The 18197-nt window shown below is 40.7% G+C and overlaps 1 protein-coding gene across 1 annotated transcript in view; it reads right to left on the bottom strand.

The window, feature by feature from the left end:
- cdin1 (CDAN1 interacting nuclease 1) overlaps nucleotides 1-18197 on the bottom strand; it is a 65417-nt gene that overhangs the window by 21010 nt on the left and 26210 nt on the right. The window contains exons 8-12 of the mRNA XM_049596778.1: nucleotides 17713-17792; nucleotides 17306-17355; nucleotides 14661-14728; nucleotides 12610-12675; nucleotides 12275-12380 (exon numbers count right to left, since the gene is read on the bottom strand). Coding sequence (XP_049452735.1) covers nucleotides 12275-12380; nucleotides 12610-12675; nucleotides 14661-14728; nucleotides 17306-17355; nucleotides 17713-17792 — 370 coding nt within the window. The remainder of the gene's footprint in view (nucleotides 1-12274; nucleotides 12381-12609; nucleotides 12676-14660; nucleotides 14729-17305; nucleotides 17356-17712; nucleotides 17793-18197) is intronic.

Below are 18197 nucleotides of genomic sequence, written 5' to 3'. Positions count from 1 at the left end.
ACATATTAGCATTATTAACACAAGAGAGTGGAAAGAATATATTAGCAGTCACATTGAGTTCACATTTATTCTCAGAAGTTTTAATAGGGTTCAGTGGCCAAATGCATTTTTTTCCCCTAATCATTTATAGACCTGACAGAGCTCGCGGAGACAAATCTGTTGACCTGATAGATCTCGTACATTAACCCTCAGAATTGATGAGCAAAATCAGAAGGTCAGCACTTGGACACAGGCTCCTCATGTGTCTTTGATTACACACTCCCACTAAGGGATAGGCAGGCAGAGATGTTTAAGCTATCAGGCAATCAGACCGCCGCGAGACGTGAAACTCAAACCAGAGACGGGAGAGGGAGAGGGCTGCCTGGGAACAAAGATGGGGGGGAAGAGGGTCCTGACGAGGCTCTTTAACAAATGCCAGGCCGGTGAGGGAAGACTCAGATGTGCTTGTATCTCTTTCAGTGTTTCTGGCAACAACGCGGTGAAGTGAATTAATACTGAAATATAAAGCAAAAGTTCACAAAAACAAATACCGCTTCATCTGGTATTTAAATTCACTTACTTACGGCACATCAATCACAATGACTGCCATGAGGTACAATCAGATCTTACATAGTGAAACAAACAATTCGAACCGTATATCAACGTTGTTCTGGGAGATGGATGAGGTCAGGCGGTGAACGGAAAAAAAATTCAAATCCTTACTTAACTAAATGTTGAATGATGGGTGCAAATTCAGAACAGCATTGCTGCTTTTGACGTCATTTATTGTGGAACGGAGACAGAGGCTGATTGGTGTTTTGCTGGTGCGGATTTCTACATTTTTGAGATTTTTTTCTTTCATTGAGTAAACTGGCGACCCCTGACTAAGTGACATATATTAGGGATATTCCATGTGATTTTCAATGCACAACAAAACAGTACAGAACAGTTGATAATCTGAACAATTAACCCAAATAGCTGCAGACTGTTTGTAAAAATAGCGATTTGAAGAATTTTTAGCAGATTATTTTCCTGTAAATTTTGCATCAGAGATTAGTTTTCCCTGTTATTTTTTTTGTAACCAAATTGTATTCAGCAATTTGTATATATGATAATACAGTAGCACAGTGTCATGTTTTTCTTTTTAAAATAGAAATATAATCCTTTTACCCCACCCCTACCCCCCAACAATCCCCTCCTAGCTCATAAGAGCAAAGTAATGACAAATGAATGAAATAAATAAAAATGATTAAATAACATACAAGTAGGTGTGCAACTAATTTAATATAAATAGTTAAAGAAATTAATGAAATAAATAAAGAAATATTAATAAATTAAAAAATAAAAGTCAGCTGGTAAGACACAAGACCAACCTAACCTTGTCTGCATCCTACAAGATCACAGTCCAAAATATATGTACCCACACTGTTACATATCCACACATAGTTGTGTCTACACAATAAATGCACCAATATTGGTCATGCTTCCAATACTCTAGTCTAATAGATCTAATAGACTGCATTGTTTCGAAGTGGGAGATGAGAGGCTGCCAGCGTTTGTAAAACTTCTTAGCTGGGCCACGGACAGAAAATTTCCCCCCAGTTGGTTTTAGGAACTTTTTATATGATTCTCTGTTTGTATTTCTTTAATTTTTTAACAATTAACAGGCTTTGTTTTTGACAAATTCAGTGTTTTCTTCTGCCTGACGCTTGGCCATTGTTTTATCAGTTCTCTGGTTGTTTTAAATAATCTTACTAAAGTTGAATAATCTAAACTCTAGATGCACCACTTTCGTCTAGTTTTCTTCATAGAATTTAATGGAATACTGAGATTTAGGCCAACTGTATATGTCTTTAAAGTTGTCTTACGCCCCTTTAATTCAAGAAGGCCTTGTGACCCCCTTGTGAAGGTTTAGTGACCCCTAGCAGGGGCCAGAACCCCAGGTTGGGAACCAGTGCTTGAAAATATCTCAACGTATTTACAGTTACAATTCCCCAATAAAAGTTCAGGTAAAATGAGGAGAACTTTGCCATCTTGGTTCAAGATATCAAAGGCTTTGTTGTCGGTATAAATCAACACACGATTTTCATCAGGATCTTTCTACAGTCAATACACACAGAGGTCGAACAGAGGATAGTACTCTGGAAACTACAGTATCACAAGTGTGCGCACATGTACTGTATGTATGTCTACATTTCTACTGGTAATATATTTGCTCCAGATTGTTTACACAGAAATTCAATCAGTACTTGTTGGGAAATACAATACTAGATTTAAATGTACAGAGAGGATAAACAAGAGAAGTGGAATCAATGGGAAAAGAACAAAAATGACCATGGGTGGTACAAGGAAAAAAACAACAACAAAAAAACAAGGTTATGTGAGGGACAGTGGGCCTATAAAAAGAAGCCCACTGTCTAGATTATCTATAAGGAACCACTTATCACAAGCGACCAGCTCCACACAGTGACTGATGGGCCTCCACAGACCACGAGTACCAGCACATTATCTGGTACACACAGAGCTGCTCTTTAAACACAAAGGCAGAAATATGAAGCATTGTTTCCTTAGCTGTCATTTGGTGAAAAATATTATATTTATTTTTGGTTTTAAAATAGAAAGAGTGTTTACTGTTTTTGTGCTCAGAAGTACACAAGACAATGCAGAGCAAGCTATAAATTACAGCAAAGATAAACTGGCTAAACTGAACCGTTAATTTGGGGCATGTAAAACAGCGCTGATTTAAACCAGAGAGGCTCTTAAATGATTCAATTAAATCTTGACGTGTGCTTTTTAAATGAGCGCAAGTAACCTATACCACGCATGGAAGCAATGTGACTTGCAGAGACACAAGTCAACCCAATGAAATCAATAAATCAGATAAAAAGAAAATCTTAATCCCCCCAAAAAGCTGTTAAACACTTGCCATGTCATGAAATCGCACATCCAGAACTAAAATATGCATTCCTTTTGTATTCATGTGAACCATGGAAAAAATAAAAGCCCTCTTTCTCCATACCAAATGCCATTCCTTAAAACAAAATGCCAGGACAATATTGGATAATAGAAGAACAAAAGACCAGATTGTTTCCATTCAACTGGGATTTTTTTTTTTTTTAACCAGTAAAGAATATATTTAATAGTTATTTTTTTCAGCGCTTGTCTTGGTTGAATGCATTCCCTGGGACATGCCACAGGACTCATGGTCCAGTGCTCTCCGTAGGCCTTCATAGGACATCATCTAATGACTCCTGGCCTCCTTCATCCTGCTCAACTGAGAGGTTAAGACACAATTAAGCCCTTAAGTTGGGCAGTGTTAAGATGCTTTTGAAGCAGCTGTGGAGGTGCATGAAATGAAATACTTAAACAGGCCTCACAAACCAAAGGTCCTCAAAAGCGTTGAATATTTGTGTTGTAGCTTTATGTCGATGTGGGTTTATATGTGAAGAAAATGCAGCTATAAAAATCCTATTAAAGTACTTTAAGCCTCTCTAATCAATTCAGCAAAATACTGGAGCGCAACCTTTGTATGATAACAGACGTCCCTTTAATTATCTTCCTATTTCCTCCGTTATCTCTCTGCAACTTTCTACAGGTGTAAAGATATCCAGCATCAAAAAGTGTGCACACAAAACAAAATCTATTTGCCTACACTATAGAAAATGTCACTGCAAGTTTTGCATCACATTGAATGTAAAGTGTCTTTTCTGTGTTGGGCATCCATCAAAATTCTCCTGTTTAATTGAGTTGTACAAAGAGGTGTTGCAATCTTTGCCCACCACTCCCTGGGCTTTTGACAAATGCTGCTGACTTCTTCCTGGAATGAAACCCAGAAGGTCACTGCAGAGGAAAAATACGGAGGGGGGAAAAAGGCAGCGTGGCTGAGAAAATGAGCGGGGGGGAAAAAAAACACGTGCGTCTCTGCAAGTCTGATGACATACATCGTGAAAGCTGACAAAAAATGTACGTTAATCTTTTAAAAAAGTTCCATGGCAAAACAGGAATTCATGAAGCAGACATGCTTGCACCTCATTTCACTCGGGGCTTTCTTCTCCGTCTCGCAGTGTCACAGGCAAGCAGAAAGACAGGAGGAGGGATATGTATCGCCGGGGTGCCGCTTTCTGTCCCGCTCCTCGTTTATACACACAGCGGCCGTGTCAAAGCTGCTCTCACACTCAATGGTAAATGACAAATTTGGATAATGCACACATACAACCCTACAAAAATAAATAGGAGACATGGAGGCTTAACCAGAGCTAAATCCTGAGGCTGCTGGAGACCTGAGAGTGCGGATTACACCCCAGACGCCTTAAACAATGCACCCAAATGTGCATCCTTAAAAGCATGAAATCCTTGAAGCATCAGAGTCGACTTGTCATTTGCCATTAATATTCCAAGTTGCTTGTGCTTTGGGGGCCAGCATTGCACTTCTGTGTGCCGATGTGCCCTAAAACAAACACTTGCAAAGCCCTAAAGGAACCACCATTGTGGATAGCTATTTTTCTAGCTGTGGAATATTCGACGAGGAGGATGTCATAACAAAGGAAACAATAAAAGAGGCCACGTTCCTGCGCTGCATGGGGTATCCATAACTATAAATAGGAGGAAGGCAATGTCAGAGGCGCTTGCGCTTTGCCAGGAAAACTGATTTGTGCAAAAAAAAAAAAAAACAAATACAAGGAAATTAAACTCTAACTACAATTTCCCACGCATATTAAGTAAATAAAAAGTCTACAACCTTAAAACCCTGTAAACATGAACAGCCACCTTGTCAACATCACAACAAAAAGGCTTACATAAGAAGCTAAACACACTGCTCATATTAGGTTCCTATGACACTACTGAAAACCATTTATTCTTTAAAAGCCACTATTGCAATGGAGGTTTTATTTCCCTCCTTTCTTTGTTGTGCACGTCTCTGACAGGAAGGTGAGGTAAAGTATGGCAGGGTACAGGTCTTGGAGGTGTCACATTGTCACCCCAGAAGCGCCAGTACCTGTCCTCGGGGATGGCCCTGTAATGTCCAGCCTCATTGGATCAGCAGCCGCCACGGCCTGTGGGCGCCCTCTCTCAGGTGACATCCTCTATCTGCTCTGGCTCTATGATGGCCCTCCTGCTACTGCTGCTGCTGCTGCTGCTGCTTATATGACTCTTGTGCTGCTATTGCATTAAATGCACTACATGCACATGCAAGCAATTCTAAATATAAAACAATGCCTATACTTATACTGCGTAAAAGCAAACTATCTGCACATCTAAGGATGAAGGCACACAAGAACCCTGTTTAAAGATAAAGGGTTTTCTACAACACTGTCATTAATTAAGCATTCCTGCCGTTACTGCTTTGGGAAAGTTCAACCAAAAAATGATGGACATGTCAATTAAAAAAAGACGGCAATGTACAATATCTTGAATCAAAAAATTAATTTGATGTCGCAAAACGGATTGACGGTTCTGAGAATACAACGGCATTACCATGCAATTTCAGCTGTAGAATCCACAGCGTACAGTTCCAGATATAATTGGAAAAAGTTCACAAAGAACTCAAGATGTCTAATTGCAGCTGTGTCAACTAATATAAAACATCACATAAATCAGATTTTTGTCTATTCATTCGCCAACGTGTCAGCGAGCAGATTAGTGATGTTGTAGTAACGGTCTGGTGAGAGCCTTCAGAATTACGACTTCCTCATTAATTGTAGTTTTGCTTCCATTATGTGCGTCAAAAAAAGTGTTGCAACAAAGGACAAGCACTAATCTCATTTGCGCAAAGCACATTCGGATGGAGATCGATATGCACTTTTGGAGCATGAGAATCTTCTGCTTGTAATTATGGGAGGACATAAATTATCCACATTACAACGGGACATGACTTTCAAAATGACTTAAACAAAAGAGCTGGATGAAACATAATGCATGTGCGTGCATTCGAGTCTCAACAAATTTCCAAGTGGTCAAGCCAGATGATGTATAATGGCAAACCCAAAAGTCTTAACCCCCATTTCATATGAGGGAGAAATGAGGCATACTGTCCCATTATATTGCTATAAATCATTTTTTGTGGACGGCTGACAGCTTTTTATCAGATCTAACCTTTTCAAGCCTCCATTAAGAGTGCTAACATTTTCAACTCTGACACATTTGCAGTTTACGAATCTCACAGCTGATTTGCTTTGGGGGCATGCTGGTGTCCATGCTTATTTCCACACAGGCTGTCCATTGTATTGGAGTGGGTGGAATGGGGGAGGGAAAATAGGAAACGGCAAAGAGAAGAACAGGCTATGAATCCATTTATTTAACTCTACATTTACCCTTTTAATATCGGCTCTACTACAGTGCAAAGTAGTGTTGTTGCTAAAAGCTATTTTGTGGTAAACAGTATATTCTGATTTACTCTATTGATCCTTTCATGATACACAACTGCTGCATGGAGGGCTATTAAGGGCCACAAAGATTCCTCATAATCTGACAAATTAATAATGAGTGGACTCTCAGAGAGAGTGAAACAAGCAAAGACGATACAAATAAACATAATATTAATTTAAGAGGAACCCTTGCAGCCATTTTTGTCAGATGTGTGCTGTGTGATGAAGCTTTGATGTGAAGGGCTGTGGTGTTAATGTTTTGATTGATTTTTGTCTTACTATATTTTGTACAAGCTGTGTGACACACTCTCTCCTGACAATGAGGACCAATCATTGATCTATTTATTGATCCATCTATTTATCAAAACTTCTCTGGCGTCTTTTGTTCTCCATTCCAGATTCACAGCCTTTACAAAGAACGCCAAAGACTGACAACGACATGTTAAGTAACTAAACCTAGCAGGGGCCGTTACAATTGCATGGTCAAAATCTGCAAAAAACAATGACGAAAACCAAAATCTGCATTTCTACATAAATCAATCACAGTTATTTATGTGCACAAATATTCAGGATGTCAGAAAAATATCATCTGAATGTATACAAGATTAAAGGTACTACTGTATGTGTAATTTTCAGAGAATCCTTGTTATTAATGACACTAGTGGCCATTAAGTGAACTGCACTTAGCATCCTGTTGCTCGCGCCAAGTCTGCACCTCATAGACGCAAGTGAGCGTCCTGGGCATAGGCCAGAACAATGGGGTGACTTACATGAGACTAAACGTTATCTTCTGGCATCATGTTGATAGATGATATAAGTATGAAAGCCAGCTTGGGGTCGGTTTTGATCCCAGAACCAAACGAAGGTCCCTCAACAAATCGAATGCCCCTGCTGGTATTGACCCTAGTTTCCTCTCCCATGTTCGCTACATGTCCGTTTAGCCAGACAATCTTCACTTTTTCTGCTTATGTGGACTTACGTTGGATTCTGTGTTGTGGTGGGTAACACTTGTTGGACGTTAGCGGACTTCATTTCTAAGCTAACGATAGCTGACGCTGTACTCTGTTGGCGTTAAAGGAGAGCCGAGGGAAGGCAAGGGTCTTAGAAGTGTGAACAAGTGTGACATCCTTTGAATTTTCCCAGCAAAACTGTCCCGAGCAAGTGGTTATCCTCAGATCCGAAAAGTGAAGCCAATGCGGAAGTGCCTCAAACCCGCATTATTTCTAATGGCCAGCAGGGGCAACTCAACTGATTGCAAAAAGAAGCCCAACTGTACTGTATGTGAGTCTACGAAGAAACGACCCTTCTTCTCCCTTGAATTATTACCTTGGTAGACATTTTCCTAATGAGTGCATGGTCTTAATCACTAGTTTCAAGTCTTCTTCGATACAGGCTTATTTTTATTTTGTAAATTATGGCCCAATTTAGAGTCAACTAGATGATAAAGCAGGGTGTGCTTTATGGAATGGCTACCTTGTGATGGTAAGACGCTATCACGACAGTGTCCTCATTGCTCCTCTCCAACTGGTAATGTCAAGTTGGCGATGTCCAAATTGCCAAACTTAAGGCTTCGAAACAGTTGTTAATAAACCAATGGGCTACATCCACTTCTTTTATACAGTCTATTGTCCCGAGTCCTTAACACAGAAATCAGTCCACAGGCTGTTACAGGCAACTGAAAAAGTCAGGGAAGGTCTCAGTTTTTTTTTTAGCTTAACATCACAATCTGTTAACACATTGATGATACAAAGCCAATAATACATGTTAATTGCTTCACATATTACCTTTAAGTGTTTGATAAGCTACACTAATCAGACAAATACAAGGGCAGAACTTCAGTTGCTGCTCAGAGAGTTATGGAAGGAACTTTGCCAACCATAATTGATTTAAGTACACCATAATCAAGGAGGGGCAGTTAAGGTGGCACCACACAAGGGTCCATATTTCATTACATGCTGTGTTTAACCTTACCCACTTCTCCTAAAACACACAAGAGGCTCATTATGTGTTTAATATTCACCAGCAGGTGAATAATTTTTATGCAACTCTGATAGTTGGGCGAGATGGATAACTCAATTATCTGAACATCCGTCAGAGCAGAGGGCTCGCTGGCTCTGGAACGCCACCAGCTAAGATTGATGGCTGGAAGACACCAATAGCTGCTGCTTCGCCATCTCATCCAGGCACTGGGCCTGAACACGCCGTTTGATTCTGCAAGAAGACCGTTTTTCTCTTCATTTTTCCCCCCTTTTTTATCTTTTTTCTTGGGAGCATTGTAGGTGAAGCGTCATTACCCCTCACTCCACTGAAGAGGGGTTCATTATGGGGTTAGTGTGTTGGCAAGACTATTGTTTGGATGATAAATGCAGTTGGTGAGGGCTTTGGAGGGAAAATTAGTTATGTTTTTTCTTTCCGTCTACAAAAACATGTCCCCATAGCTCACTCTGCAATGCTTCAGGGCAAACCGAGAACAATTAACACAAGCAATGGGTGAAGCAGCTCAGTTAAAGCAAAGAGGGAATTCATGAAAAATAAGCAAATCACTGGAAATGTCAATCAGGGGCAATGAAGTAATTACAAACACTGCTGTGCAATTCCAGGGGCGGTCAAAAAAGAAAACCGAAAGGTTTGGAGTCGAGCACTGAAATCTGAGTTTGAGGAATGAAGGAATGGACAAACACCCTAAACATCAGCCCTTCAGGGCCCGTCTCATCAACTGCAACCAACTAATGAGAAGTGAAAGGAGGATGATGTCACCCCATCACTCTCTTGTACCCTATTTCTCTATTGGTTTATGTTTTTGACTACAAAGCACTGACCCCAAATTCACTGCTAACACACACAAACACGCACATGTGCGCACACACACGGTTACCTCAGACGATAATGCATATGGTCTAACAATGAGAGAAAGATGAGGCACATTTTCAAATGTCAGCAGTAAATGTCAATTAAAAATTACAAGGGTGCTGGGAAAGGTAGGGTCTGAAGGGACTGACATTTTTTTTTCTTTTTTTTTGACACAACAATGTTTATCTGACCGGGCTGCTGGCTGACATGACGGGATCTACTTTGTCAGTTCCTTAATACACTTGGACAAGGCCGCCCCAGTGAATATCAATGAAAGACACCCGTGGGCAAATATGTAAGGCTCAGACTTACTCTAACCGTCCAATCAGCCTGTTAGTATTCTGATATTTCACCCTACTGTAAACCAGTGCCCTGAGTACCAAAGTGGAAGACCAAAGACAGAATAATACCTCTTCCTTTAATCCAAACTTAGAATGAACACTGACTTACACAGGGAAATATTTACGGAGACATCTGATCTTCATGTCATGCTCATCAAATGAGCCCTCTTCCTATATTTACTGCATTATTTTAAGTTTGAGTGACTGAGATGGCAATCATTTAAGTACTCTCTCATTAAACATGGTCTGGGAATGCTCTGAAGCTTAAGCAAAGCCTTTTATTGTCACCAACTTTCTTAGTGGTATTTAATTAGGCCCATCAAAGATAGTAACCATCAAAGATTGGCCCTTTTTAAATTCACACCTCAGTGACTTTTAGTTCCTGACGTCAACAACAGTTAAAAAAAAATTGTCAGAGCTTTTTCCTCTGGAAGCAGGCCATTTCCAAATAAAACTATGTTACTCTGAGAAAATAAAACACACCATTGATTACGACCTTGACCTCATCTCCCGCATTTTAACTGCTCAATGATATTGGATGAGTCATCTTCCCTTAAAATCAAACGATTGCTCCGCTGGCAGCTTCTGCGTCAAATCAGTGGGTCAGTCATCTATAGGAAAGGGTAACATTTTCTAAATGTGGAGCCATTATTTTCATTTCCTTTACTTTTTCAGTCTTTATATTTTCAAAAAAACATCTTTTAAAAGTTACTGCTTAAAATACGGATTTATCTGACATTATTTGAAGGATATATGGGAGTCTCCCTGGAACTCTTAAGAATTAAGGGATTATCATTGGGAAGAAAAACTGTATTACCAACTAAGATCTGTCAACTACATCAGGAACCCTAATATAAATTCATGTTTTGCAATGCACACAAAACCATACATAAATTAATTCATGATAAACCGCTTCTCTTTCTGTGTTGTGGTTTTGACAGATCCAGAAATCTGATCCTGATCTGGTGCTGCACACGCACTGAGAAAACAAAAACAAAGACAGAAAGCGAGTGTCCGGCTGTGCCTGGGGTCTGGAACCTCCTGGCGCTCTAGCACCGTGTCACAACATGTCAGCTGGCTGTCACGGCTGAGGGGGGCCGGGGCCACAGCCAGGTGAACGGAGGCAGTGTGGGCGACTTTTCAGCTCGGTGACTGGAACCCCGTGCCAAGGGAGGCAGGGGATGTGAAGACCATGTGTAAGAGATCCGTACTCAGATTTCGTAGGTTTAAAATTAAGCCTGGATAATACTGAGTATTGTGCTAAATTATTTGGATAGAGGCTGATGACACTTTGCATGACAGATGCAAATAGCTGATAGTTTTTGCTAGCATTTACAGGGAAAGATCTGTTTAATTTATTCAATAGCTGGGACACTATAGGACATTTTCAGCCTTGTATTTCGGGTTTCTACTAGAACATGTTTACATGCTTTCATGTTTTAAAGCACTGTTTTCCTCACACTGTCTTTGCTGGAACACCTGTAACACCCTCTGTCTAAAACACTCCATTTAAGTGCCTTAAAAAAGCCCAATCTGCTCTGATTGGTCTGCATTTCCACTTCTGATTACACGTTTCCCTGACATTAGCATTAGCTACATGCAGCAGTGTACTAGCAGTACTTTCTCCCGTTAAAAATAACCAGTGAAACTTTCTAAACACAACCAGACATGCTCCAGCAGGAATATGATCTGAAATCGGAGAAATTAAAAACGTTGCAAACCAAGCTTACATGTTTCTCTGACATTAGCATTTAGCTTCATATGGCAGTATAGGCTACGTAATGTGAACACTTGCAGTAGCGTGCCTGGAGTAGATGACAGCATACAGAAATCTGTCACAAGCTGATGTCAGCTTGTCTAAAAGTGGAAAAAACAGTTGGAAACAGAGCATTCAGAATGGGCTGGAGCCTGAGGTTTTGGCTTGCAGAGATTACTTCTACATACGTTTACCTAATTGTTTGAAATTTTGGCTACGTTTAATGTGAACGGACATCGGACATTGTGACATTATATATCTGACAGAAAATTAAGGAAAATATAAAAGGTCGCCTTTAAAGTAAAAATTACAAAATAGAAAGGGGTAAAGCCTATAGTGTAACCCCCTTGTAAGAATTATGTTTTCAGTGTGGTGAGGTAAAATTAAAATAAAGTTGGTGTTTTGCTTGAGTAGACTGTGTCACGATTATTTAGATAAGAAGTATGTTCTCTCAAGAGACAATGAAGTATGTCCTTGTGCATTTTATTCATTTCTAACACACACATTTATATGCATACACATACACACACCTCAGGCCCCCAAGGTCATACCATGAGGGTCCGTTCCTGTCCAAAGGTTCTCATGACAACAGATGCAACGGATTAATCACCCATTTCCCAGCTTCCCTTCAAAAACAATGTGTGTACTCTGGAAAACAATCAAGCTCCCAGGCAGACCCTTCAGGCTGTGAAAGGCTCCAGTGACAGGAGTGGATGTGGAAGTAGTGTGATGTGCAGATGTACCATATGGAAGTGTGGGGTTAATGTGGCCTATGCCAGGGAGGAAGTGGTTAGCGTTGTTCGACAGAGATATGAGCTGCCTTTGTGATACTGAGAAAAGCTGATTGTGGTTTGTGGTCAAAAAGGAGAAGTTATAAACAATATGGAAACTGGGAGAATAGGTGTTGCAACATTATGTGGTTGGTTTAGATAAGCGTATGAAAGGCGAATACAAAGAGGTGAGAACAGGAAGGGATGGCTTACCTGTTCCAGTAGCTCCAGAACTGTTCGTTGAGATAGGTGCGGTGACTGTGGTCGTCTCCAAATGACGCTTTGCTCTCGATCCAGTGTACGATGTGTCCCTCTACAGCTTAACAGAAACAAAAACACAGCAACATTCAGAAATCCAATCACAGGAAAGCCACACAAGCACGATCCAGAAGGGACATTATCTCATTCACAAAAATCAAAGAAAAGATGGCGTCCACATGACAATGTTTTGACAACTTCATAATCCTTTGTGAAACAAGGACGCTAAGGTTATCAGGGAGATACTGTATGTCAGATAAAATATTATTATATAATATATGTATACTAACCAATGGGAACCTCCAGGATGATATCAGGTGTTTTGTCGTAGCCCATAGTTCTCAACTGGTTCTCATCTACAGGAAATAAAGTGCAGAATTTTAACGTCTGACTCTTTGCAGTAAGTTTTACTCTTCACCGAACAAATTCTGTTGCATCAATCACAGGCAGGTAACCTAAAAGCCTTCACAGAGGTGCTGGGAACAAAACCCCTTAGTGTTAGCAAAGCAGAAGAAATAACAGTAGAGGACAGCGAGCACAGTAAAACCATTAACTACATCTGCCACGTATTCGCTGTCGTTGCACAAAAACCTGTAAAACCCAGTTACAGAGCTGCTCTCCAGTTTGCAGTTTGGCAGAGCTTTGTAAAATATACAGCAAAGGGACAAGGTTGGCATTATAGCCTCTGTAAGCCTGACCCCTGTCTGCGCAGGCCGCAGCCATTGTCCTTGACTTCTGGTGCGCTTCGGCCATTATCCCTACAACACCTGATTTCTCCATTAAATCTCAGGCTGACCAGGTCATTCAGTTCCGAGGGCCTGCCTCTTTGTCTCCAGCCAAGCTCAACTAATGGGGCATGGAAGGGAATTGAGGAGAGATGGAGGGTGGCGGTGTCAGTGGTGGTGAGGAGGTAGCATAAGCCAAGGGGGGAGAAAGAGAGCTGAGTGAGGTCAGTGAGGCTGCCAGAGGCCTGTGGTACAGAGGGGCATCCTGGGTGTGGTAATGTGGGTGTAGATGTGTACGTGGTGGGAGTGGGATGGGAGCCTCTTTTCATACCTACTGGGCTGTTGACATTGTCATGTGGCTCTGATCGCCTTTTTTACATCACCTTTGATTAAAATTAATGGGCCATCCCCGCTGTTGGGTAGCTTATTTCCAATCCATTTATCAGATGGGGTGAGGCGGCCTCAGTGGCCCTCGTGTCGCCCGAACTCTGACAGTTTTAGAACAGTCCTCTGTACGGCTCTGGAGAAAGGTCAGCACTCCAGGTTCAAATAAATGATATGGTCTTAATGACAGTGGGAATGACTTTTATCCTTCATCACTCATTTGACCTAGGGGATGATGATGGGATGGGGATGATGGGAGGAAGGGAGGGTTAAAAATTATGTTTCACAATTTCACACCTGGACACTCTACCTTGATTTAATATTGTTGGAACTAGATAACAATGTTAGGAAAGTAGAGGAGGTTAAGAGAACAAAAATATAACTGGTTAAAAAAATTAGAAACTACAATCGCATATGAGGAGCTTCTATTTTTTCTGAACATTAAATCGCCCAAACTACCTATTGGAAAAACTGTCTTTGCAGTCAAATATCCTCTCACTGGTACCAACATAACATTCATGTTCATGTAAGTAGACAGGGTGTCTACAGGTATCAAACAATTAAATTTAAAGCTATTTAAATGACAGTTTTAAAATCATTTTTGACCGAATTTAAGACTGATTTTGGGACAAATCACCTTTTTCTTATTCAAATGCTGCAGGGGTAGGTTTTATGTTGGAATATGGGTAGGTTAATCTACATTTTACCATTATGTAAGTGCAAATATTAAGACTGTATTTGGTTTAGTGGCAGTTTTAAAGATTTGTGCCATCAGAATGTGGACTTTGATGCAGAAGAGCTTGACTCATTTAACAAATAGAAAGTAAAAGATGGATAAATGAAATTAGATAAAATGTTTGTGGCATTTAAGACCTCAACAATTCAAATTTAAGTCTATTAAATGACTTTAAAGGCTACTTACAAAAATTTAAAGTTCCTGCAGACACCCTGATAGAAACTGTCTTTCTCAATCAGTGTTGGACAAAAAAAACCCAGAACAAAAACATTAAAACATATCACTGAAGCTTTCATTCTATAAATATTCATTGTACCCCGGTGCATAAGCATCTGAGGAAATTTGATAACAGCTCCTTGTTGTTAGCAAATCAATAAGAGATAACATCCACTGCATCAGTCACGTCCAGGTCTTCCTTTGCTACTTCCAGAAAGGCGACACTGCCATGACCAGACTGGCTTCAGAAATGTGATGAGAAGGTGAAAAGATGGCTCACCTAGAAAGGACAGGTTCCTCTCCTTCAGTTTGTCACAGAGCAGCACCTCATGTTCTTGGCCAATAGCGCTGAGAATAGAGAGTCAAGGATTCCAACATACAGCAACTGCAAATGTTTAGGTGGTGAGGTTTCAACAGGGGCAACATGAATACATGAATAACATGAGTACCGATACAGAGGACCTATCTGATACCACTGCATTAAACAGAATAAACAGCTATATGTAATAAACCTTGTATGGGTGTGAAATGATTGCTATCATGCTAACATGGCTCAGGTTAAACCCTTTGTAAAACATGAGCGAATACAAACAGACAGTGAATTATTATCTAACAAGACAGTCGGTCATAAAAACAGAAAATCTTAGAAAATCAGAAAATCTGCCATCTCTCAAAACTAAAGCCTTGCATACCATACACATTGCCTTTTACTGGTGGGACTTTCCAGCGTAAAATAGTGCCAAATTGCTGACATTTTGCTAATGGCTAACGTTACACTGTTTACCAGAAATAAATTCCTGGCTGCTCTAAAGCAGTAGTTGCCAGTGGCTACACAACTCACAGTGTAGACTACTGTTTGAGAGCGACAATGAAGATATCAAGGAAAACTGCTGTTTAATACGGGTGTACAACTACTTTAAAGTTTGTTCATGAATTAAGTCAGTGGTTCCCAACTGGTGGGTCCTGGTTGAAAAATGGATCAGGTCCATTCTGAGTGGACCTCAAGTGATTCGTGAATGTGTCAAGTTTGGGGGGAAAAAAAAACACTTCATTGTGAAGTACAACAAATTTCTGGCACAAAGCTAATATTTTGAAGTGCCATTTCCTGCTGCAAAGTGAGTGAATACCTGAAAGCTACTTGACAGAGACAGCAAACTACCTCGACAACATGGCCAAACCTAAGTATGACACTGAATATATTAAACTGTGTGGACCTTAAACTAATGTCTAAGGACAAATTTGGACCCCGTGGCTGGACCAGTTGGGAACCACTGAATTAAGTGAACGGGATGGATGTATAGACTCACATAATCAACGAAATCTGATCCCGCTTTCTCGGCAGTATCATAGGCATTTCCGATACTGGCATTTGTATCGAAACAACTCTACATGAAACTACATACAAAGTTTGAAAGTTGTACTTGTGAGAACACAAGTTGCTCATAAAAATTCTGCAGGAAAAAATCTGGCCTTTTACCTGTAAAGTTAGTTACTACGGACACCAGAAAATAAAACCGTATTTGTTGTGGTAACGGAATAAATGCACAGACATGAGGTAACCCCAGCTGTGCATGTGTACGCTTGACATCAGTTAAACTCAAGAACCTGCTTTCCCCAACTATTGGCTTACTATGCAAAGTGAAAGCCACTTCTCTTCTTGCCGATGTACAGCCAGAGCCCAATCAGAGTCCTCGGGTCAACCTTAATCTGCTTTCACAACAAATCTCCAAAGTGCATTACCTAAATGAGGAAGATGAAACAAATGCCAATTTGGCAAAATGCATAGAGCGCCTGCACTGGCTGCTCTGCTCATTCCTCTAAAATCTCTGAAGAAAAATGCTTTTAGAATAAATGCCATTTTGCATCAGGATGCAGGCTGCTTGTTACCATGGGAAAAAAATCCTGCATCTACAGAGGCTGGAGAACATATATGCAAAATATGCTTCTCCCACAAGAGACAGAAAAGTTTGTACCCTGTTATGCTGCCTTCAACAAACACTAATCTCTCAAAATGGACTCTAATTAATACACATACATCAAAAATGCATTAAAGGCTATTCCTCTCTTGTGAGGATGGACCTCTTACAAAGCACATAGTAGCGGGGCGGTTATAATGAACTCTCTGTGGTTGAGTAACTGACTCTAAGTTGACACTGACGAGAAGACGGCCAATGAAAGGTAAAAAGGGGGGATGTGGGTGGGACAGGGTTGACTGGCTACGAACAGAGCAGCCAAGCCCCACCGCCACACACGAAAGCTTGGGCAGACACAATAACATACAGATGTACCCATGTACACTCATTCAAATAAGTCTCCTCCCCCAGGAAATAGTTGGTCTGCTACCCAGCTGCTTGCCCCTAAATAGCCTGGACTCCCATTCTGCCCCTACAGTCAAGGCCAAACCCCTGTTAGGCAAGAGGAGGTATTTGTAATGGGCAAAGAAAGGGAATTATGAACAAATAAAAGTAATGTTCGATGGAAATTAGTAGTTCAGATGTGCCCAGAACTCTCCATGGTGCTGATCAGCATAAGAATTATCTGAATTAAACGCGATCCAATAAAAATTATTTTAAAAATCAGCGTCAGCATAAAATAACAAATCATCCGGGTTAAATAAAACACCAAACAAAAGAACACATTAACCACCGCGAGGCTTATGAATGATCTCTCTCTTCTTGTATCATAGAACATTGGGTCTGATCCACTGTGTGCACATGGAGATGCATTTAGATCAGCCTCATCCTCTCCTCCTCCTCTTCCCTCCATCGCCTTCCAGCCGCTGCACCGGTGATAGTGGGATGGCAGGCAGGATGAAACACTTCCTCTGTGAAGCAGAACTTTTATGTCAGGTGAAGCCAGACACATCTCATCCCCTTCAATAGCTCCTCGTCAATTTCAGGCTTAAAATTTTATGGGATAGGATACTGTTTGATGCAGTCTACCAGCGGTCCATAACAGCAGTCATTTATTGTGCACTGAAAAGAGGAGGAAGAAATATTATGGCGTGCGAAAAAAAAAGGGTGGGTGGGTGTAAAGGGAGGTGAAGGGAAAGGAAGCCCCGTACAGTGGCGGGGAAAGGGGGAAAACACAGGAGATGCTGGCAGATTGGCAGGCATGACCGCCGGCTCTCACGTGACCTCATCAGCAAACATGAGCGGCTGATGCCGTCTGTCAGCCAGGTGGTACAATAACACTTAGAATCTCGCTATACCTAAGCAGGAGATTTGTTACATGGCAACTTTTAAAATTAAATTGAAGCAATTTAAATAAGTGAGCAATTTAAATGCTTTCCTGTCATATTCCAGGTCGAATTTAAAAGTTAAAACACTTACCTGGTAGATGTTATTGGCCAGGATTGGGTCTGGAATTAAAGACGGGTCCTTGAGCATGCTGTTGAGGACTGTTTTAGAGGCTGAGAACAAGACAGACGGACAAGAAAGGGTGAGAAACAATTACAAAAATATATAAATAAATATTAGTATGCAAATAGCGTCAAACTTCACAGCTTGTCCAACTTACAAATGTTAAAAAAAATAGTCTAACTGCTACGCTGAATTGAGAACAAACTCTGGAAATATACAGGCAAAAGACAGGCTTGACATACTGTAATTCACCACACCACTGTTAGCGCAGTATTTCCACACTAGTCCATTAGATGGCTGCTTGGTGTCTATACAGATTTTCTATAGATAAATGTTTCAGTCCAGAGCACAGGAGCCCCATGTAGTTTATCTATGTTATGAACGCCGACTATTCTGCATCTCTCATCCCCATTCTTGCTCTACTAACATTATAAATCAGGAAGGGAAAGCCCGCT

The sequence above is a fragment of the Epinephelus fuscoguttatus genome, linkage group LG14 (assembly GCF_011397635.1).
Source record: "Epinephelus fuscoguttatus linkage group LG14, E.fuscoguttatus.final_Chr_v1".
Classification (NCBI taxonomy): domain Eukaryota; kingdom Metazoa; phylum Chordata; class Actinopteri; order Perciformes; family Serranidae; genus Epinephelus; species Epinephelus fuscoguttatus.
This window is presented reverse-complemented; position numbering and strand designations above follow the sequence as displayed.